At 41.4% G+C, this 24,645-nt stretch overlaps 1 protein-coding gene across 1 annotated transcript; it reads right to left on the bottom strand.

Annotated features, from left to right (window-relative positions):
- Positions 1 to 6,107: 6,107 nt before the first annotated feature.
- On the bottom strand, positions 6,108 to 24,258 carry pdgfba (platelet-derived growth factor beta polypeptide a). Its single transcript, XM_069689552.1, has 7 exons — positions 23,382 to 24,258; positions 14,433 to 14,535; positions 12,243 to 12,308; positions 11,962 to 12,158; positions 9,646 to 10,813; positions 7,879 to 8,014; positions 6,108 to 7,099 (listed from the first exon to the last, which is right to left on the bottom strand). Exons 1-6 carry the CDS (start codon positions 23,451 to 23,453, stop codon positions 7,887 to 7,889), a joined length of 1,734 nt encoding a protein of 577 aa, XP_069545653.1. The 5' UTR covers positions 23,454 to 24,258; the 3' UTR covers positions 6,108 to 7,099; positions 7,879 to 7,886.
- Between the last annotated feature and the right edge of the window lie 387 nt (positions 24,259 to 24,645).

The raw sequence follows: 24,645 nt of genomic DNA, 5'->3' as shown, positions 1-24,645 counted from the left end.
TCTCTCTATTGGATTTCCGTCTCACACACATACACAGTCCCGTAATTATGACTTCAGCTCCCTGTAAGATAATAACAGGAAACGGTGCAGGAGGATGTGCAGGAAGACTGAATATCGAGCTATTGTGCGAAGTAGAATGATGACAAATGAGCAGGAGCGACAGCTGAAGTACTTTGTGTGTTTGCTTTTGTACTTATTTGAACACGTTTTGGGAGGACCTCATAACTTCAGTTTGGACATTTTTGGAAAATGAAGTCATTTGGGTGCAGCCTTCATTTTTTCAAAGGGATGTTGGAGAACTGAATCTGTTGTAAAGTGAAAGTTAGAAGTACTCGAGGCTCGCTGAACATAATGTTTTTTTAGGGATTGTTGTGATAAAAAATGTTTGATTTTGCAGTGTTTTTTTCTCAAAAATTGCAAAATAATTTGTATTTTTTTGGAGGAGGAGGTAGGGGGGTATATTGCAGGAATCTGCACAATCAATTTCAATTGTATCAAGTGTACCACACATCTCAGAAAAATCAGAAATTATTCAAAATGTTTCAAACCGTTATGGGCTCAATTGGCTCAAACTCCTGAGTCATAAAAGTGATGTAGCTTTACAAAACTCTGACTGCAATAGAGAATGCATAAGGTGTAGCCTCACCTTTAAAGCTGCAAATGATATAAACTTAACGCATACTATTTGCACAAAAAAGAAGTGCAAACTGAACTCATGTCAATCTAATAAATCCGATGTGATTATCATGAAGTGCAGCAATTAGTGGCCTAATTCTCATGTTAAGACGACATTTCCCATAAACCCAGTCACTTCTGGTTTTCAAGTTGTTTTTTTTGGTAAACCAACTAACATGGAGTTTGTTTTGGTGATTTGGAAGAGGAAGAGGAGCCTCTCTGACTGTAAGGTGGAGTAATTTTTGTTTATAAGGCAAATTTTGTTTGCAAAGGCTTACTTTGTGCCCCAATGCTTTCAGCACAGCTTGAACACCATTGCCGAGAAATCGCGGATATTTTGCAAAATTGCAAGCTCCTGGAAATACTGCGGAGATTGGTTGAATTTGTAGTTGCATTCTTAGGATCATTATTTCCTGGTGTGCCTAATTATGGATTTTAAATGTTGAGTTAAACTTTGACTTCTGTGAAACTTGACTTACTTTAGACCTGAAACCTGAATTGCCTTCAATTTATTGACGTTCAGCTGCTGTTTTGGAAATGAGTTGTTCATTGTTTTGTCCTGATCTTTTTCCAAGTATCCATGATTTAATTTTTTCCTGATTTTTTTTTTTTTTTTTTTTCAAATACAAATGTGAAAGATGTTTGAATCAAGTCAGTCAATTTTCAAAAGCTTTCAGGGACCACATCTTTTGTGGCCTTCAACCCTACGAAGAGATGTTTTAGGAGTGAGACAATCATTTTGCAGATGGGGGGCAGAGTGACACCGACAAATCTTTGAGACTTTCCCCGGTGATTTTTATGAGGTATACGTTAATTTCACTTAGTTTTTTTACTAATGTTATCCAACAACAGGGACTGATTGATGCAATAAAGCACAGCACTTATACTTACAAGATATGACAGTAAACCTACCTACTGCTTTGAATTATGTTTTTATATTTATTTCTAACTTGCTCCTCAGTCTATTTGACACCTACGGGGATGCAGGCGAAAGGATAAGACTAAAACATCCATACACATCATGACAATACATCTCATAATAAAATTAATTTAATGAAATATCCACATGTAATTAGTCTGATCTTCCTGTGCACTTTGTGGGAAGGTGATATATAGGCTTAAGTCTTTCAACTTCAGTGACACATTCACGGTCAGGGATTTTTTTGAACATCCTTCCATCATTTAGCAGCTGCGTTTAACTTCATTATAGGTTTTTAAAAGTATACTTTGCTCCTCGTTTTAAAAATATGTCGCTCTGCTGTCAGAACACTTGTCCATGTTTGTAATTGGCCAGATGCTGCAAACACCTCCTCTTTTATGTGAACGCGCTCAGAGCCGAAAGCAGAAAGCCTGAGTTAGCAGAGAAAGTTGACAACCACCGTCGTAGTACCGATTATCTCTGTATGAGAGTTTCCACTTTGTTGAGCCAGCTCAGACAAAGAAAGCCTGGGTATGTAGAACTGGCTTCCTAGTACACCCCTCTGCTACCTTGGCCGGGCAAAACATTTTGTCGGGGGTCTCTACAGTCAAATTCAGCTCCTTAGCAGGAATGTGTTTTAATTGTCTTGTCACTCTTGCAAATGCGTGTTCAGAATAATGTGCACATGGGTGTGTATGTGTGTATCCCGAGACAGAGGGGGCACTGAGGACAAAGTATATGTCTGTGTGTGTGTGTGTGGGTGTGGGTGTGTATGTGGGTGGGGGTGTTAGACAAGGCCGCACATGGAGCCACAACACCCCCACAGCAAACAACAGGGAGACCAAACTACGAGCCCAGCCCATACAAACTCACTTTCACCACATGACAACACCATTGTGGCAGAGGGAGTCTGTGTGTGAGAGAGAGCAGTCACTGGGGCGGGGTGGTCATCTGGGTTTCCTCCAGAGAGCGAAACAAACGCATTGAGGGAGATTCACTTCTCCATCGAGACAGACAGATAATATTGACACAGTCCGTCACAATAAGAGGCAGACTTTACCAAAATGTCGAACCTGTCAGTACGCAGGGTTTTCTGAACGTCGGCCCAACAACTAAATCTGAGTTCATGAGACTTTTCACTCACATGATGTGTTCGGCTAGAAACAAATAAGTAAACAAAGCAAAATCAAATGAAACAGTTTTCTGTGTTGTTCAGAGTCAGACCAAAGAAACAAACTGCAGATGTGATCTCACTCTTACTATTAAGGTGAGTTGAACTCTGTTAAAACAATGTGGAACCTCAAGGTGTGTTTGCTTTTGTTTGTGTGGCTCTATCAGGGCAACCACATGAAGAACTGGGCCTCACTGAGTGTTTCCCCCACTTTCAACTGACTGAAAGCTCAAAGTGATTCAGTTCAGCAAGTTAACCAAAAATATTCCTTCTTTTGAACAAAACCTTTGCAAAGGACACAACACTATTTGTAGGTACATGGTCTGCATTTATATCGCACTTCAGCAGTCTCAAAGCACTTTCCAGTTTGCCTCCCATTCACCTACACGCACACACATTCACACCAATGGACGGCAGAGCTGCCATGCAAGGTGCTCTCCTGCCATCGGGAGATTTTGGGGTTCAGAGTCTCACATAAGGACACTTCGACATGTGGACAAGAGGACCGATCAACCCATTACGATTTCTTTCTGTAGAGACCTCAGTCATGATAGCTAAGGATGCTCACAGACATGAGCAGTGAACAAAGTTGATATTGTGTTGATCCACATTGTTTAATTTTTACTCACACAAACTTGTATAATTGTAATGTTTTTTTTTTAACATTTAACAGATTACATTCAGACATAAGCCTGAGGTCAAATAATTGAGTGTTGTGTATGATTTAAAACCTGTAGAAATGAACGGATAATTTAATAATATTTTTTTTTATGTCACAATCTAAATAGCTTTATCTTTTGTTTACCCTCTTTTCAAACTTCAGATAACTGTGCTGATTTGAAAGGAAGGTGTGAGGTGAGAAACACAAAATGTGTGCGTGTGAGTTTTTATGTTGTGTGCAAGTGCATGTTCAGCTGGAGTGGGAACATAGTGGATCACACTCAACGAAATCATGTCCCGTCTCCCCACAAGTGGAGGGATGACATCTCACACATAAACACAAACACACAATGGTGAGCCAGGAAGGTGTGTCTGTTTCTCTGTGTGTGTGCATATATGCATGTAATCATCTGTGTGTGTTTATCTGCTAAAACTGTGTCCGAACCACCATGACCTCTCCTTTAAGTGTGTGTGTGTGTGTGTGTGTGTCTTGTCAGGAGTGTGTCAAATGTAGGAGGGCCGCACTGTTTGCACACGACGCCTTGGTGTGACCTCGGAGGTTGCCGGTGACCGTGATTGGCTGCCAGCTACCAGCTCATTAAGCTGCTCGCATGGGGACACCGTGCCAGAAGACAAACTCTCCATTTGTTTCACAACACACGAACACAGTCACACACACTCGTCAGAGGGACACCGCAGGTATGGCATGCGGCCCGCGTGCACATTCCCACTCCTGCATGTGCGCGCACACACACACACACACACACACACACACACACACACACACACACACACACACACACACACACACACATCACAGTGCTCTGGTAGCAGAGTCCGTCTAGCCCCGGTGACCTGGCTGAACTCTGGCTCACCCTCACTGGTTCATTACACCACACAACCTCACACCCAGATGCCTATTGGCTGCTGGACCAAACCATAAGGTCATGACTTACAGGTGAACAGAACAGAAACATTGCAAAAAAGAAGTGATTGAAAGGACAAACTTCATTATTTAATTACAACAGAAGGATAATGGGATGTTTCAGAAGAAAGGAGATGGATGACAATGTATTTTGCACCGCTGTTTGGTGGAAAACCAAAGACAAAACGTAACTTTAGAGGAACCAAGATAAAATAAAAAAAAACAGTCTGGATTTTATCTTGATGACAATGTAGATTTGACACTAAATCGTGAATGTTGAAAGAGTTTTGTCAGCAAAACTGCTGAGAGAATTTTCTTAGTACACAGAAGAGTATCTCAGGACAGGAGAGGCAGCAGCCAATCAGTGACTCTTAAGGATAAGTCCTGCTTATCATAACATACGGCTTATTTTCATTCCAGTCACTAATAACATCATTGTACTGACAAGCTCTGCGACCATGGCAGCATTGTTGGCTTGTTTATGACCTTCCTTATTGTCTGAGTGCTTGTGTTGCTTGCATTGTTGAACTTTGTTGTAGCGATGTCGCTCTGAACAAAACAAATTTGTTGGGGAGTCAAACGTAGTCACTGACAACTGATAGAAATGATGTCCCAAGGTAAGAAAATAAATCCCCAGTTGCAATAAACTGGAATTTTCCTTTAAACAAAGAGCAACTCTCATGACCAAATTGATCATTTCTGACTCAGTCACTGTGCAAAATCTGATCTATTTATAGATAAAAAGCGCAGCATGTTTTACATGATTTTTGCTTCTTTTTATTTATTGCACACTGATCTCTCCATCTTTCCTATCAGTGTGTTGGAACATGACTGTGAATCATCAGTACACACCCTGTGGGTATGGTATAAAGGTTCTTTTCTTTAACTTTTTTCTTGTGTTTTAGATTTTGGGAAACATAAAATACTTAAGTAAACGTAAAAGTACGATAAAAATAGTTATATTGAGTTTTAAAAAAGAAAATATGAAATTTGCCATATCTATAGTCAAACTATCTCACCAAAATCACAACTTCAAGTTTTTCTGGTGATAACAGTGAATTGGATTCACAATCTTCACGGCATATTTGTCATATCCAGGCAGTCTTAAAGTGTTTGTTTATGTAGCTTGAGGCCTGCTAAAGGCCTCGCTGAGTCATCATACTTAAAGAAGAGAATCTGCTGACCGAATTAGCTTCACAGGGGAACCCCCGTTATACAACAGTGACATTTAAACTGCCTCTCTGTCTTAAATTATCTTTGTGACAGGTCTGTGTAGCTGTCTCTGTATCTCTGCTTCTATATTTTTCTGTTGTATTTGTTTAAGGCCTGGTGTTTCATGACACATATTCCAGTTTTATATTTTTACCCTGGCTGTCTTTCCCGTCTTGACATTTCCCTGTGATGTTTCAGCTCACTGCACCTCTAACTGGGCCCTCACCTTCTCTTTCTCTCTCTCCCTCTCTGCCGTTCATCTTCTGGCCATTCCTGGACTGACACCCTCCCCTTCCTCGTCTCTCTTTCACCATACGATACCTTTCTGTTGACATGTCCGTCTGCGAGTTGCTATAGCAACCAGACATTTCTACTGACCCCTGCCTTTGCTTTGCGTGACAGCGCTGCAGGAGGTGCAGTCGTAGTCTACCGTGCAAGTCCCTGCACACAGCTAAACACACATGTACTCTTATTATGCATGCACTCACATGTCGGTTTAGATGCATGCACAGTCAAATGCAAAGAGATCACTGCAGACAAAACATTCCTTGAACATTTTTATTTTATATTAAAAATAACATTCATTACAGTAACAGTTGTACAACCAATAATTATAATCTGAAACATGTTTGCAACAATAATTACACTTGAGAACCAGAGGACTTCCTCCTTTTTTTTTAAATAAGTTAAGAAATAAAGTTTTCCTTTTTCCTCTGGAAATCACTTTCTAAAAGCATTTATACAATACAGTGTTGGCTATAACTGGCTCACTGTGGTCTCTAAAAGCCAGGTCTTTCAGACTTGCTGTAATGTGGATATTCATAGCGTGTTATCTAAGCAGGCATTTAGTTGTCATTCATTCCATTTTGATCTGGCAGTAGTACAAAATGAGCAGGTTATTGATATTTTCCAGTACATTTAGCTACAGTACACAGTAGAGGACTTCTCTAAAGTCAGTGTAGTATGATCAGTGTATGGCTACTCCAGTGTTAAGATAATGTTAGACTCAGGCAGTTTTAGGATAACAGTAAAGGTTTGGCATTGAGGCCTGAGCTGCACTCTCCAGTTTCCAGTTACCGTCCCAGTGTAGAAATCCAGTTCTCCACATCTCCAGTTTCAACATGAGCTCCTCGTTTAGCCCCAAATAAGTCGACCTGAAAGTCCAAGTCAGATTCTCCATTTGCTGAACAATAAGTTAGAAGTCAAACGTGTTAAAGTAGCCACTCAATGGCTGCCAACTGTAAGAAGAGACCACACGTCCATCTTTCTTTCTGCATCTCATGCGCGTCCCTCGATCCACGTTGATGGGATTTGTGGTCCAAACAAATGAAATCCAGTGTTTAGCATGATAAATATCCTCTAGTCTGAGGTGTCCATAAGATTGCACTTTTATTAAATCCACAACGCTGGATGTTCTGTGGCATCTCCGGAGCAGGAAAGGTGTCATTCTGTAAAGCTGTCCATTGGAAACAGTTCACCACCTCAGCTCCATCAGCAATGGTTCTAGATGAAAGCTTTTGGTTAGCTTCACCGCCACCTGTTAGAGAAAGATAAATCCACAAGTTATACATGTTCATTTATAATATTTAACACATTAAATGATTTAATTGTGTAGCCCTGTCGACATATAATGTATTGTCACTGTGTACTCCCACTTCTTCTGTTTCTCTTTATTACATTACATTACATTTAGCTGACGCTTTTATCCAAAGTGACTTACAATAAGTGCATTTCAACCATGAGGGTGCAAAACCCAGAACAACAGGAATCAAGAAAATACAATTTCTTCAAGAAGGCCGAACTATAAAGTGCTATCAGTAAGTGCCACTTTATCTTTTATCTTTATGTGTTTTGGCAGTTAGATATTACAAATCTGATGTTGTGATTGCTGATTCACGGGAATACATAAAACATTAATCCGAAACATTATTACACAAAGATTCCTTTATCACTCATCTTTGGCACAACAGAGGTTGGAAGCAAGAGGAAACTTTTAATAGCTGCAGTGGCAGCATGATTTCTGACTTAATTTGTCAATTTGCTATTTACTTGGAGAGAACAGTAACATTATTTACTACAATGATGGAGAAATGTACTTTTCTTCAGGGCTTTTAGGAAGATCAAAGGTCGTATTTCCCCTTTATCTGCTAGGAATTCAAAGGTTAAAATTACTTCTGCACGAACAGTTATAACCATCGTCCTCATGTTAAACGACATGCTACCCTTTTCAAGATACCCCCTGATGCCTGAAGTTCACCTCCTCCTTCCTCCCTCTCGCCTCCTCCTTCCATCCTCTCACATCCTCTTTCCACTCACCTTCAGCTCTACATGATCATGGCTCTCATGGCTGCTTTGCTGATCCGTTTGCGGTGTTTTCTCCTGCGGCGAGGCGAAGCAGGTCTGAACGGGGCCCGACGGGCTGCCGGCGACACGGGAGCTGCTGTAGAGAATGCTGTAAGAGTATCAGAACAGAAATTAAATTAGACACTGCAGTTGTAGCTATGAGGTTGTTGTTGTTTTTTTTACAGATAATATCCTTCCTTAATATACATTGAAATCTGAGATGTGACAAAAACAAGAAGTGATGTGACATTCTTATACCATTATGAAAAGTTGCATAGCTATGAAATCAAAGCATCTGACGTTGGCACCAAAGACTGGGTTTTTTTGTCCTGTTTCACAGTTAATATTATTTATTTTTTTTATTTTACTCTGAAAGGAAATAGTTTTAGTTTCCTAAACTTAGGAAAACAAGTGATGCTCATGTGTCAGTTTGGATTCCAAATCAGCAAAATACTTATGTGGGTTTATTTGAAGTGTAGTTTAGCATCAGGAATACTGTCCATGTAGTCCCATGAACACTGATTATGTATACAATATAAAAATAAAAAAGGGAACTAAGTAATCAGTTTCATCCTGGGTTCAACAGTAGTATCTAATGAAGAGAAATAAAGGATAAACGCTGGGTGTGGAACTCCTCTAGTGGCTCTAACCGGACCCCGAAGGGCACCTGATAGCCTTGGAGCCCGTGTAACACAGCATGTGGCTGCATGAAGGTCGGAGTCCAACACCAAGCAGTGGGAAGTCGAGCCCTGTGACTGCGAAGCTCTCACGGGGTCGAGGAAGAATGGCAGGACACATGTGGCCATGTTGTTTAGTCATACATGTGCGGTGAGCTGCTTCCTGCCTGGGAAGCTCGCACCGACTCTCTCAAACTAAAAGTACAATACATGTTCCAGCACAGAGACAATACACATGGCCGAGGTCATGGAGTGTAGCGGTGGCAGCAGTACGTTAGTGCTCCACACTGTATCAGAGAATCCCACATTCACTGCTGTGCAATTTTCTAAACTATTCCTTTTGGCTTGGAGCGATACAGGTGCACCGTGCACGTTGAACATAGCCAGCATCTGTGTATGTCTGTATGTATTTCAACACAGGATTTCAACCCTCTGATGAAAAGGAAGTATTTTTATAGTGGAGTGATCATAATTCAAATTATAGGCTTGTTTTACGGCTGATATAAACACACCTTTAAGAGTTTTACAAAAGCAGCTACTGTTGGAAGTGTGACTGATTTGAAAGACCAGTTCATCAACTTTAGAGGAATCACAGGTTGAAGGTCTTTATTATTACATTTTGTTTTCAAGCATCCGTTTTTAATTTCAGTGGTAAGAGGCCCTTTTTATGGATTGTAACAAACTTTTGTTACTAGTTTTTTATATTTTAGTGGAATGATAGTAAAAAAAATTTGTTCCATTATTTGGGAAAAAAAAAAAAAAAGATATAAGAAGACACTTTTTGGCTAAAAGTTTCATATTTTAAATGTGTAAATATGTCTATGTATGACATATTGCCATGTTTTTAGATACAAACCTACTCCAGCACGTTACTTTTAATGGAGTGACATCATGACTACTTTTAAAAGCATTCTATCCACTGAGATTCAAAACAAACCTTCATCACACACACACACACACACACACACACACACACACACACACACACACACACACACACACACACACACACACACACACACACACACATGCATACACACATGCTCACCCATTTGATACGTACCTGTTTTAAATGTGGTTGGCTTTGGTCTTTGCTGAGGATGATGCGGATGAAGATGAGTCTGCTTATCCGGCTCCCTCTGTACCATCTCCAGAACTTTCTGTCTCCTCTCCGCCTCCGTTAAACGACCATCCTCACTGGTCACGTTAGAGTATTTTTCCTTCCCCTGATTGGCCACCCCTGCCAGCTCTGCAGCGGCCGAGTCCCCGCTGTTGGCCGACCCACTTTCCTCCCTCACGTTCCCTTCTTTCTGACTGACTGTTTCAGCCTCAGTCTGTTTGTGATTTGTGACCTGTGTACTTTTTTGGCTGGTCACTGAGTCTTTTTGAACGGTGGGGGGAGGAGGAGTGGGGTTTTCACCTCCTTTGGACGGCTGTGTGGGGCTGACAGGTGGGGAGGCGCTGTCTGATTGAGGGGCGTTGAGTCGATACTGCGTCCTCAGCTCTTGGTCCTCCGCTCCTTCATGGTTGTACTGCTGTGGATAATGCGGCTGGTGGTGATACTGATACTGCTGCTGATACTGCTGTCTCTGCTGATGCTGTAACAACTGTTGTTGCCTCTGTGCGTGATCAGGATGATGCACTTCGCCACCGCTGGTTGATACGTGCACACCGCTTTCCTCCCGGCTCCCGTCATTCCCGCTCCCGTGCCCCACCGGCTGCGTACTTCCCCTGACGCTGTGCTCCGCCCTCGCTTCGGATGGCCAGCTGCTGACCGATCCGAGCAGCCCGGAGATCGTCTGGTGAACTCCTGCCTGCACGTGTGTGGGTGCCTGATGCACCTTAGGCTGAGTCCAATGCACCAGCTGGGTGTAACTGCCCTGCTGCCACTGCCTCGCCACCGGCTCGCGCTCCTCAGGGTGGTAATGCTGCTGGTTGTGCTTTAGGTCGTCGTGGCGATGGAGGTCAGCCTTGGAGGTCTGAGTCTTGGGTGAGGCAGGGTGAACAGGCCGGGGAAGGGACAGGGGGAGGTGGGAGGATGGGGGTTGTTGTTGTGGTGGAGGTAAAGGCGGATTGGGGTTGGTCTGAGTGGAGGAACGAGGGACAGACGAGGAGGAGGAAGGTGAAGAGGGCGATGAGGGGGATTGGCACCTGCAGCTCACGTGATCTTCCACTGAGATGATGGCTTTGTCATAGTGGGCTTTCCTGTTTATGTACTGGATCTTTATCACCTGGAAAAAAAAGGTAGAGAGACCAAAAACATTAACATCAGTAAAAAAATCGGTAAAGTTTGGAGTCCAGACATGATTGAAAATCTAACAGGAAACATGAAAAGAGATGCTCCATTGTTACATTTAGTTTCTGATCATGCTCCGTGTGCAGTGCAGCATGTTGTGTATTGAGTAGCAAAAGACCTGACCTTTCACGTAAAGAATCTGGTTCTGCTCATTAATTCCCAATGTCTACCAGAAGCATATAAATCCTTTGGAGCAATAACATTAGAATTATAAAACAGAGCTTTGGGAAACCTTCGTGCTAATCTGACCTCAAATTGGCTCATATATTGTGATTATAATTAAGATGTCTGTCTGGTGTCTTTAAACATGCATGCAAAAGCATATAATCAAATCTGATCTCAGGACATTTCAGATCTGAAATACATGTATTCAAACTCTTGCTTAGATGAGAAGATTGACATTGTTCTGGTGTCTGTCCGTCATACAGATGAGGTCACAGTCATCAGCCGCTTAGCTTAACTCATCATGAAGACTGGAAACAAAGTGAAATGACAACAAACCCACCTAACTCCATATCGAAACCAACTAATTAACAAGTAGGCTTCATTTCATTTGTCATTACGATTGTTCAGCCAAGAAAAGTAAATATCTGGAATTTGTGCTGGTTGCTTGGCAACTACGCTAGCCAAGAAATAGTCCGGGCTATAACCTTCTGCAAAGTGGTGGACTGATGTTTGACACTTTGGTTTTCAAAGATAGCGATGGACAAATCTTTTTTTTAGACTACCCATGGGGATAAAGCTCTTCACGCAGCCTCTCTTCAAACTGATCATTCATTTTGGTTTTCCAGTACATGTGCAGTTGGTGCCCTTGTAGCTTTGTGGCTGCATCGACAAATCTGTGCAGTCACAACAAATTCGAGGTACGTAGATGTCCACACGCAGCCATGTCCACCCTCTGATGATGAAATTTACATCACGCAGTACCTTTCGTACTTCTGGATATGGAAAGTACAATACCGACATTACAGTGCATTGCTAATTCCATGCTGAAGCCCTGATTGCCATGTTAAGGAATTCTTCCCATTTACTGTACCCAGATGATTAAATCCTGTTTTAATGGCAGCTGTATGAACTGTGTACCTGCAGGTATCGGCTGGCGGTGACTGTGGGAACACACTGCAGCAGCCTGGTGTTGCAGCAGCCCGAACATCGCTGCACCTCCACGCATGGCGGCCACAGCAGGAAGTTGGCATTGCGGCGATCCAGCATGGACCTCGTTACTTCCATCACCTCGGTTCGAACTTTACAGGCTGCCTGCTGGGCCGGCGGAGCCTCCACTGTTAGGAGGGAGAGCACAGGGTGAGTTTTGGTAGAAACAAAAAGGGATAAAGGAAAGGGACACAAATAGATGTGGTACCTACCAAGACTTCTAATGTATCGACCATGGGTGTTGTTTGTCAGAAAATCATGCTCATCCTCGTCCTCTTCTAAAAGAGAAAGAAGGAAGGGAGATTGGAGGGATGAGAGTCAACAAAGTGAACTTAATATTTTCCAACTTTTATCTGAAAGCATGAAGGAGCCCTTTTATAAGCAACAGAAGTCTGTAAAACACGTGAGGCTGTCAGGGCAGTTTTTAGCCGAGCTCATTGTTCACCGCACAAAGGAAGCCATTTTTTCTCCTCCTAAAACAATTAGGCTATTTTCTACCACAATTTGTCTCGCTGCCGTCAAGAATACTGTTGAGGAGAGATATGAGTTGTTAAATATAGCTCATGCATGGATGTGTGTGTGTGTGTGTGTGTGTGTGTGTGTGTGTGTGTGTGTGTGTGTGTGTGTGTGTGTGTGTGTGTGTGTGTGTGTGTGTGTGTGTGTGTGTGTGTGTGTGTGTGTGTGTGTGTGTGTGTGTGTGTGTGTGTTTGCACTCTCACATATGTCATAATTTCATACTGTAGCCCCTAAATCCTAATTATATTCCTGGTGTAGATTGTTTTGGGACGCTCTGTGTTATATGCAATACGCAAATGCATGAGGCGTTATTTGGTTGCCTGTTAGCCTTAATTAACTTCCCGGTGTGGACAGAGAACAGTTACATATTGTTCTCAGAGGTTACTTTCTAAGTATATGTGTTTTTATCTGTGTCCACATTTTTTGTGAGACTGATTTCTTTCTTCCTTTTTCCTATGAACATGGGACCCATTTAATTCTATTAAAGCCGATTAAAGATCCTTCAGTAAAATCAACTTACAGAACATTTGTGCTCAACGTTTTCAGAATGACCATGTAAATATAAAATATTTACAAGATGATAAAATGCACATTAAAGGAAACTTTGATTGTTGCCCAGGGGAGGAAAAATGCAAAAACATGAACTAAACTGGTGAAGTAAAAGAAGCTCTGTGAGGCTGCAGTTTGGCAAAACGACCCTGCTAATGTCAACTTGCTATAATGCTCAGAGCAACAATGCTAACATCCTGGTATCATCAATTATCAGGAATCAAAAGAGTTATTGTAATTTATCCTGAGTGTTACAATGAAGGTTGAAACAAATGCCGTGGAAATTCATACTATATATGCTAGGTTTTCAAGACAATAGCACAAGGTAACAATAAATGCACTAGGATTAATCCTCTGGGAACCATTAATGTCTGATTCATCCAATAGTAGTTGAGTTACTTCAGTTTGGATCTAAGGGGTGGATCAAGGTTGCTATCCATAAAGTCAAGTGAAAAAATGAGAACAAAGAACAGGGTATTGTGGAAAAAAACACTGAGAACAAAAATAACCATAAAATGAATCATGCATGTGCTTCTTCGTCTCAGACCCTTGATAAAATCATTAAAACTTCAAAACAAACATTCTTCAGCTCAAAAAAAGAAGAAAAAAAGTTTATTATGGATAAAAACATACACTTTGAGTCACTTCCTCGTGCTCTGTTACTGAACATCCTTCCCTCTGCTGGTTCCTCTCTGTGGTCGCTGTTATGTCGCCGTGTTATTTATGCATTATGGAATGATCAAAGAACTGTCTATTAATATATGTATGTGTGACTTGGTTCCTCTGAAGGATAGGATCATAATGATTTTTTTAATCACCCACCGATCTGCGTCATGCACGGGTTTGTTTGGACTCGATTTGGTGAAGAAGGTGTGGAGAAGGGTGGTATCTGTCTGTGTCACACACACACACACACACACACACACACACACACACACACACACACACACACACACACACACACACACACACACACACACACACACACACACACACACACACATATATATTTATAATCCAAAACCTGGGGAGGAATCCAGAGCAGGAGAACAATGCAATGACCTTGTGTGCAGGTTTCTCTCTGTTTCAGTTTGTCCAATGCACAAGGTCACTGCTTCTCTCACTCTCTGGTTCATCACTCCTGCTGCTGTCTTGGGTAAATATTGCCTTTACATGGAGCGTGGAATGTACGCTGATACTCTCTCGCACCACATTCCCATTTGTTCAGGGCTCTGTCGACACACCCACATGCTTACCTCCTACACGTCTGTGTTATTAAAGTCTGTAAGTGTGTGTGTGTGTGTGTGTGCATGTGTGTGAATGGTTATCTTTGGTACCTATTGCATTGGTCTCCTGCTGTAGTAACAGCTTCAGGTCTTCCACAGAGGAGATGGGAGAGTCCCTCACCAGGTCGACCAATGATGGCGGGAGCGGGTCACCCTGTGGACACAGACACAGACGGTTGCAATATATTTTGTACTCACAACTTGTATTATAAGGTAAGTCATTAAATCTTTGGGTCTGATTGGAGGAAAATGAATCAGTAGCTGTGTCACAGTTCAGGGGTCGGATCTGCCAAAAATATGTACTTTTTGACCCAATTTGACTTCCTTATCACTTGCTCAACAGTTGTAAGAGATCCTATGCAAAGTGACATCACTTGAGGCAACTTATCAGACTTCACACAGCTCCCAGTGAAGCAATAAAAAGGCTCTGACGTATACACGAGTTCTCCCCTACATCTGTAAACAGAGTTTGATATGTAAAATCCGTGGAGTTCCCGGAGGCGATTCCTCTAAATTCAAATGACTAAGTCAGTAAGTGATTATAAAGCCTATCAGGGTGTTTCAGCCTCTTCAATTAAAAAGAAAACTGCAAAAATGGAGACCAATTTTTTTCTCCTAATTTAGATATTTTGTCGGTCACAGCCAACAGAAAAATGAATGTCACTGTTCATGTTTCAGTCATCTGGTATTACTGTAATGCCAGATGAGTTTTATATTTCTATAAAACTCCTGTTTCAATAAACTTGTCCCAGTTTATCACTGCTAAACTTAAACCATGAATTCAAATCACTGTTAGAGGCTGCGTGTCTTATTTGGGAGAGAAGTCCAGGGGTCAGACCCTGAACTGTGACATAGTTGTTTCAAACGGGTGGGGAGTGGCCACTTATTAGAGGAGTGAACTCGTTCACTGTATGTGGAAAAAACAGTTAGGTCCACCACATATACACAACAGAACACATGGGTTTCTTAGGACTAGGTTAGGATTGTTAGGATATGAGGATTGCAATGAAATTGAACAGCAGAAACATTTGAATACCTTCATCATCAGAAAGATTGATACTTTTTTTTTTTTCTTATTCATCTTTTAAGTTTAAACCATTTTTGTGAACTACAAAGAGAATGTGCGCTGGAGAAAGCAAGCCATGAGGACAAAGAAAGAGAGATGCAGAGAAAAAGAAAAAGGGCTGGTGGAGAATATCTTTGTCCTTGATCTCCAGTCTAAACTTGCTCCAGTTTCACTTCCTCCTTCAGAGGAAATGATGGTTGTGGTTGGTGTTTGCTGCTGCTGTTCTCACTCTCTCTCTGTATGTTTACCCACAAACACCACTTTTGTTCTCTCTCTCTCTTTCTCACTCTGTATCAATCTATCTCATCCATTGTTGTTCTTTGAATCCAGTTGCAGTTCAGTAGCCTGAAATCCTGCTGTGGCACCAAGGAAAATATATATATTTATATATATATATATATATATTTATTAATTTTTTTCCAAGATTCTTATAAAAAAATGTTGGAGGGGAAAAAAGTTGTGAAATGTATAATCCTTTGTCTGTTATAAAACACAAAATTATGTAAGTAATTAACAGTCAAGAAAAAGAAAAGACGTGATATTTAATGAACTTTTAATGGATGCCGTTGCAGGAATTCATTATGGATTCAGTGTGGCTCTTTTTCAGGAAATGACTCCTGCGGTTACGTTATGAAGATCAAAGGCAGATGACGCCCAAATCTGTGGCACATTTTGCTTTGGTTGGCTGTAAGTTGATGGAGCAGTTGGAGCAACATTTGATACAGTCACATGTCAGAGAGATGCTAAAACAAATTAAGGAGTGTTAAGAATATGAGGGTAAGTCTCAGAGAGAGAAGAGAAAAGGAAAGGCATTCATCTTCTGACTTTGATAAAGATACAAAATATTCAACCACATAACATGTTTACAGTATCCCAATTAAACATTTCATCACCAGTAATGTTGAAGGTATAGGTCTCATTCCCTAAAGATGGGATGAAACAAGTCTTAATCTAGCAAACACAGCTAGTCAAAGGTTTTTTTTTAGATTTGAACTTATGCATTTACACGACGTAGATTTATTTCTCTACAGGTTTTTTTTCTTTTCTTTTTTTGATATGGTAACAGGTTTTCCTTAGAGTTCTTCTACTCCTCCCCCTGTTCCAAAATTGTGGAGGTTGCGAATGATTTTAGTGGAAAAACGTCTTACTGAAAAGGTGTTAGATGACATCTTAAAACGTGCACCTTATTGGTGACAGAGTGCACACATCAATAAACGTTTTCTGGTAGATGTTTGTGGTATGTTTGGTTAAATCTTACATCTGTTCAGCCACTCTGAAAGGGCCGACCCATCAGGGACCACTGGAGGTGGCTAAGGACAATGCCAATGTCCCAACAATGGCAGCGGTGGCATGGTTTTGGTGCACAACATACAGTAGGCTACATGATGGTCAATGCTGATTGAATAAAGGTTGGGGCAGTAGTTTCAAAATTAACCCGAGGTCTCTACATCCATCAGGATGAAACAACTGGAAACATCCTCAATGGAGCTTTGCCAGATCTCTGTATTTCAAGCAGTGAAAGTGGGTTTGGTAATACAAGGCTAACCAATAATAACTGTCAGATGGCTAGATATACATTATATTTATGACAAGAATATGTTTCAAAACATTTTCTAAGGCTGATCACTAACTCCAAATCCATCATTTAATTTATTTTAAATGCCTTGTTGTCTCAGATTTAGTATGTTTTATTCCATGGCCCTCTAAATTCATTCCACCATCTAGCTTTATCCTCTCTCTTCTCTGTCTGTCTGCGTTGTGGGCGGTGATGGCTCAGGACACCTGGATGACTTTCACGAGCCATTGGCTGACCCAGTTAAGCAAACACACACACACACACACACACACACACACACACACACACACACACACACACACACACACACACACACACACACACACACACACACACACACACACACACACACACACACACTCCCCCTCTTTACACACACACTCCCCCTCTTTTCCTCTTTTCCCCTTTACATACAGATGCTTAACTGTCCGCCCAATTTATCCAGAGTCACACACGCACACACAAACACAGAGACACTGAGACACTGAGACAGTTTTCACTCTGCAACAATCTATCATTACAGTCCAATTACAAACACACACAAGAACACACACACACACATACAAAGTAGAGAGTGGAACAGACAGGAAATAGTTCCTCACATGGACAAGCAACAAACCGCTGGTTAAAAAAAGAACAAGAATTGGACATTAAGGTAATAACTGGTTTGAGCAACAGATCGAAGTTCCTTATTTGCCATCTAACACACACACACACACACATGCAAGAAGAAGTGCCCTCTTGTTTCTTCAGTCCTTCACTTATGGGTCAAAAAGACAGTCTGGTGGGATATCACGATTTACATGCAGGTCATGAAAAACACACACACACACACTGCACGGGGCCTCGGAGGAAGCCTGGAAGGCAAAGAGATTGTATGGAATGTCTGAGGAGAAAGGTGAAGTGTAATGGAATGTAATTATGGGGCCAGCTGACTGCATGCACACACACACACACACACACACACACACACACACACACACACACACACACACACACACACATGCAATCAAACAGACGCACAGACAAAAAGTAAACACACACAAAAACAGTGAATCGATGTGTGTGACGAGTGACTCATAATCACACCGTGGTGTCACAACACATGCCTTCTTTCATCAAAGGTATGGCGGACTGCCAACTCTGCTGCAGAAACTCAACTGAGCTCAGTGGGTTACTCTCTCACTTACACACACATACACACACCAGCAGGACAGATACACACACCACACACTCCCACCTCTGGCTGCAGAGACGAGGGTACGGATGATGGATGGAGAGACGACAGAGGAGAGGAGCAGAGAGGGAAACAGGAGAAGAGTCGAGACAAAAAGATAAAGAGGAAGACTATGGAACAAACTGATTGCTGCAGCTTCAGTGTGATCATTACAGCAAGTGCCACTTCTGAATTTAATGACTCTAAGCAAAGCAGTAAACCCTGTGTTTGCACCGTGTGGACTAAATCCATCAAAATGCTGGCACTAAACAGCACTAAAGCTAAAATGATTGGTCAATAACTGGTCATTCAGCAGACTGACTGATCATTTAAGTCATTTTTCAAGCAAAAATCACTCATGAGCTGCTGCTTTTCTTTGTTTTAGTACACTTAATATCATTTGATTTTGGACTCATCCAGTGAGAGTAATTACAAAAACCCTGTCAACATGAGCTTACCTTGTTGTAATTGTTGATAAATGGTGGATTAATGGAATAAAAAAAAAAACAGCACAAGACCCACAAAATTACTTTCACAATCAGCTTTTGATCCATCCGGTCCAATAAGATGTAAGCAATTTAAAAAAAAAAAAAAAGCATGATTGAATTATTTTATCATGTTAGCATAAGAAGTTAGCCGGCTCGATCAGCAGAATTTTCTCTAACCGTAGGGCATGACCAGTTTCCATTCACAAGGCCGGTGTGGGAATGTCTCACCAGACACCATTAAAAAAAACTCTGGACACTGAAATACAGACTGATTTATCTCTGTAGGGTTAATCATTGTGTGAACTCGTTTGACGTGAATCTAACAAACATTCATTGATATGTAAAATTCCTGCACTGTAGGTTTAAACAAAACAAGCCATTTTAATACCACTACCTTGGGATTTAAGATTTTATAACATTTTACCAACCAAATCATCATATATCTAATAGAAAATATAACAAGCTGATTTTTTTTATAATGAACATAGAGGCCCTATACAACACACAAACAAGACTGGAAATTCATGAAGTAGTTCAGGTTTTCACTGAGGTTTAGATTTGCTATGAAAACATTCAAAGTGATTGGGATAAAAAAAAAAGTGACAAAAAAGGTCAATTAGCAACCAGTCATTTTAAATTAGCTTTCCACGCTAGCTGATAGCTACATACCTACAGCTGCTTCAAAGTAACCGGGAGTCTGATTGGAAGCAAGGAGGCATCACTGGAGGGTTTTTACTGTGAAGCAGCTGCAGGCACATTTACAGGAGTGTTGTAGCTGGAGAGGTTGGCTCTCTGCCTAATTCAAGTTTATTTAAATTCACTGTGTATTTACAATGTTTTCTGTCTCCTCTTGCAGAATATGACAACGGTTATCTGGCATTTTGGAAAGCTGAAAGTTAATCAGAAATTATTTTTATTTTCCAGGCTTTATTTGAACTTTGGATCAATATTCCCTGGATATCTGAGCCCAGACAAAGTAATGCATATGCAATGCGATATTACTGCAAACTTTCGACCTGGTAATTTTATGTTGATTTCTACCCGCAGTGTAACTATAATGCATAAATCCAGTCTCACTTCTATCATGTATTATTATTGCATCGTCTGTTCAAACTATCCACAGACTCTCTGACTAGATTTTTTTTTCTCTGAAACTGCACTACACAGGGCTTACAAACAAATACTCTTATGTGCCACTGCGCTTTTCCATCTGACACACATGCACGCTCAGAGGCATAACCCCCCTGCAGCACACACACAAAAACACAAGCACATATGTCCACTAACACATCTGCTGCTACACCCGGCCACGCAACCAGATGTGTGCACACACAAATACACACACTGCTACATAGGCACACAAAGTCCATAAAATCCCTGGCAGATTAGTTGTTGTTCTTATGTAAAATGGATCAAGCCACCAGGCAGCAGAAAATCATCCCCGCTCGCCTGCAGAGACAATAGTCAGACAACAACCTGTTCAAAAGCCACCAATCAGCATTTGTGATTCAGAGGATGAAAGAACTGAGGTCTGACCTGACGTGTGAGTACTTTTGTGGATTTGACTCCAGTTCCATTTAAGTGGATTTCAAAATGAACCGCAACAAATCTGTGTCTGTGTGTGTGTGTGTGTGTGTGTGTGTGTGTGTGTGTGTGTGTGTGTGTGTGTGTGTGTGTGTGTGTGTGTGTGTGTGTGTGTGTGTGTGTGTGTGTGTGTGTGTGTGTGTGTGTGTGTGTGTGTGTATTCATGCTTGTGTATTTGACAACATATTGTATAAGCAGCACGGGTTGAATGGATTACACACAACAGCTGATAGAAAATAATTTTAGCCTCGTAAATTATGATACTGTTTTCTGGTTTCACTTATTACATTAACCATACTGAACCTGTAGTGACATGATTTGGCTGTATAATCTGTGTGTGTGTGAGTGTGTGTGAGGACTTTTCCTCAGACAGATGAAGCTGAACTAAAACAACCAAACATGTCTCCATTTTTGTCACGAGTGAACCACACACTCTGACAAGATGAGGATTAGAGTGTCACAGAGAACTTACACATCAACCTGACGGCGTGCCGCACTCCGGTCACATGACAGGTTACAGCTCATTTAAAATGGAAAACGATGTCAAATATCCACAATGCTGCGACTCAACTCGTGCTGAGCATTCCAAAGTTAAACTCCCGATGAAAGGCAGTTTCCACCCAAAAAGCAAAGTGCCCTTGTGCGAGTTCTTTACCTGCAGCTCACTGTCACTGAGCACTATTGTGTTTGTAGCATCCTTTTTGTCAGTGAGTGAACTGACATTTTCTAAATATCAAGGAGCGCTTCATTTATTTGTTCCAACAGTTTCCGGATGTTGTGCCGTTTAGGAATAGATGCTAAAAGATACCCGGTTAGTGGTCAAAATCTGAAACAGAGCAAAGCTAAATGTAAAAACATAGGACATCCAAACACAAAGGTTAACTAAAGTGTCGGTCTGCACTGCCACTCACCACAAATGTCCAAGTGATAAAGTAGCAAAGTATGACAGTGATGTAACATCTAAAAAAGGGAATTTGTTCATAGTGTATAGTTGGGTGTAATCATTGTGACACACCAGATATATCATAGCTCTTTCAACCATATTTACTTTATCTAAGTTTAGTAACATGTTTTTTGTTGCTGAAACATAACCAGACTGTAATCATTAGAGATGTCACATCAGAAAACACACCAACAACATTTTGTTTCATTTGGATTTGTGACTGGTGTTCAAGAGCTCATCTCATGATACATCTCAGCCACATGACCAACAAATGTTGGAGCAGGAACATGAACAAATGAGACTGTGAACGGCAGGACATTTGAGACGCTTGTGCACCATCTCATTAGGAAGCGTCACACAAATGTTGTATGTTGAATATTTATGTGATGAGGAGGTGCTCCATTGTAATGAGTTCACCTACATTGAAATTAAGCAGCCTATTAAATGGTCATTATCAGTTTTTAACACTCCAATAATTATGCTTCAGACCGGGAAAACTGCTTCCACTATAGGTTACATTTATTGCAATGTCTATTGACCCATAATAATTATGACAGGAATAAAAGAGGAAGTCAGAGTGTGTGTAGAGAGGAGGCTGAGATTGGTTGGATGGTTTAAACCAAATCATTATGATGTCACCCACTGGTTTGTGAATTGCTGTCACCATCTTGTTTTTTCTGAGTCTGAAGAGAGAAGGTGGAGGTATGGAGGAGACAACCTGACCAGTTTTGGTGCCTGACCCTAATCGAACTGCATCCTCTTCACATTGCTCAACACATTCTATAGTTACCATAACAACGGAGCTGTAGTACACCTACTGGTACCCGTTCTGACAGTTATAGACATGGCCTACGGAGCTGGCTAGGAGGTGGAGGAGGGGCCAACAAGCCGTATATATGGTCCTGATCACAACTGATAACGAACATTTGATTGCCTGATAAGATTCGAAGCAGGTGTTTGAATCACTGGTACATAGCAAAACCAAAAAACTTCACATCCGCACATACTTTTTATAATTTTGACAATCATTTCGGTCAACTAATGACTTCCAACTGGTGCAGACATCTTTTTCTGCATGCTGGTTTATTTGGTCGATGGAAAGCTTCTGCTTAAGAAACAGGGGTCTGTTGGAAATACGGGGTTGAGCAAGGTAACTACACAAACTGCACTCCAGGGAAAACACCAACAAAAAAGGTTTCAGTCGTGAAGTGACAAAAGGAATTCTGTGCTCTGGTGTGACAATAAAAGCAGCAGCTAGGTCGATGGATTGATTTTTGCTCCAGCTGTGCAGTAGTAGTTTAACTCGTGCTGCTGAGCCACCAGTCAGGGCCCTGCCTCTCCCTTCCTCTGTGACACTCCTCATTTCAGGAGAATCACTGTCATGAAACATGAAGATGAACCGTATAGAGAAACAGATTCCACACACTGCTGCACAGTCACAGTGCGAAAACTGGATGTGCAGGTTGTCAAACACATACACACAAACAAGTGACTTTTGTTTCCTTCTTTTTGCCATTCACACTGTTGCAGAAAACATCCACCTCACAGTTTGTAGAACCATCTGAGGGGTCATGTATGTCAAATGCTCCAACAAGCAGAGGAAACTCTTACAAGTCAAGATCACATTGTGACATGTTTGAGTCTGAACGTGAACTCAAAACATTTTTTTCCTGTCATTTAAATTCATGATAGCACTTCCTCTAGAATATGCTCAGGTTATTAAAGATCAGAATGGGTACTCATGCAGAGAGAAATATATCCTCACTGAACCCATCACAAACATTTAGATGGCAATAGGTCCGAACTAATAATTATTTCTGTCTCAACACACAAAAGATGTAGAGGAGGTACAACCAACTATTTTTGTGGCAAATTGTGTTGCCACAGATACAAATATTTGAGTCATCAAATCACAATTGACAAAAGTAACATGAAAATGTTTTCTCTGATATTAAAAATAATTTTGGTGTTTGATTCCATTGTAATGATCCACACAGCTTTATTAAGTCCCACATCATTAATGCATCTACCCCCCAAACATCGGTCATCTGGATTTTAATCCCGTGTCTGTTAGTTTCCCCTTCCCGATTTAGAGGTCATGTTTACCGGCACATCCACTGGTCTTACCTCAGCGCTGCCGAGCCGCAGACGGGCCGCTAAAAGTGCGGCCAGCAGCAGCAGCAGGACCCAAGATCTCATGTTGCCGCCCAGCCTGAGGAGCCGCAAGCGACCGGCTGGGCATTTAGCACCTCGGAGTCCAATCCCCCGGCTGCACCGAGCCTCGTCCCGGTGTCGCGTGTGCTGGCCGCTTGTGCAAAGCACGCACTGTTAAATATCCCAAATGTGTCACTGCTTATAAGCGCTGCTTGTCCAAATGTTTGCTCATGGTGACTCACACGCAGGCGAGACGTCTGACTCTGTCCATGCCGCTGTTTTGAAAACTCACTACAGGAGACGTCAAAGGTATCTTACAGTGGGGCAAGTGCGTAATGCAGGTTGTTATGATACACGAAAAATGCAGCCAGTTATATCAGTATGCAATGCGAGACACACTCCTAAACCCCCCCTCAAAATGAGTAAAAATATTCGTCAGCTTGTGCCAAAGTGTTCGATACGTCCATTTTCCAGACAAAATTCCAGTCAAAAATGTTCAGATTGACAGCTCCCGTTCCAAAATCGGTGTTAAATGTGACAAGTATGCAGCTTTCTGGTCATAACTGAAACCCCGCATCTCCAAAGGTCCGTGCGTAAAAGTTGGATCACCTTGGCGCTTCGTGCGTAATTCTCCGGACACGTCGCTGTAAATACAAAAGTCAGATTATTCTCATCCCAGCGCGATCCATTTCACCATAAAAAGCCCGTATGTCAACTGTACGCGTGTTAATCGACAGTGACTCTCTGTATATCCCGCACTTGTCTCTGTGTCTCTGTTCCCCCACCCGGTTTGTTCGTTCATCCGTTGGATCAGGTTGTTCTCGCTCCTCGCGCCTCTCCTCTCTGGTTCCGTCTTGAACTGTGAGCAGCTTTTCCGAATAGAAACAGGGCCTCCCTTCTGAAGTTTTATGCATCAAGTTAGGCAGACAGAGGTAGACTTGTACCGGAAATGAAATGATTTACTTTCAAAATAAAAATACAATTAAACTTCATGAACGTAATGCAATTTCCTTTCATTGATCTCTATGCTGAAACTAGATCTTTGACACCACCTTCAGACTGAACAAAACTGCAGGAGAAACATCTACTTATGGTCAATATAACATATATGGAATATAGCAATTGTAAAGCATTGTAAATCAAATAACATTCACACCTAACAGATGTTTGTCCAGATGTGATTGCTTATTAAAATACAATGTTCAGATAATTTGAAGCCCTGTGAGATGCATGTCAA

This window comes from Brachyistius frenatus, unplaced genomic scaffold, assembly GCF_029030835.1.
Source record: "Brachyistius frenatus isolate BFR_SWC_R1_liver_20210118 unplaced genomic scaffold, ASM2903083v1 Contig_7, whole genome shotgun sequence".
NCBI classification, from domain to species: Eukaryota; Metazoa; Chordata; class Actinopteri; family Embiotocidae; genus Brachyistius; species Brachyistius frenatus.
The sequence above is the reverse complement of the archived record's forward strand: the minus strand, read 5'-3'. Positions and strand labels throughout refer to the sequence as shown.

Bases quoted from the DNA above. Each gene is read 5' to 3' on its own strand.
- pdgfba (XM_069689552.1), bottom strand. From the start codon at position 23,453: ATGAGATCTTGGGTCCTGCTGCTGCTGCTGGCCGCACTTTTAGCGGCC. The intron at 12,159-12,242 runs GTAGGTACCACA...CCCTCCTAACAG, and splicing joins TCGATACATTAGAAGTCTTG to TGGAGGCTCCGCCGGCCCAG. The intron at 8,015-9,645 runs GTACGTATCAAA...ATACTCTTACAG, and splicing joins GCCAACCACATTTAAAACAG to CATTCTCTACAGCAGCTCCC.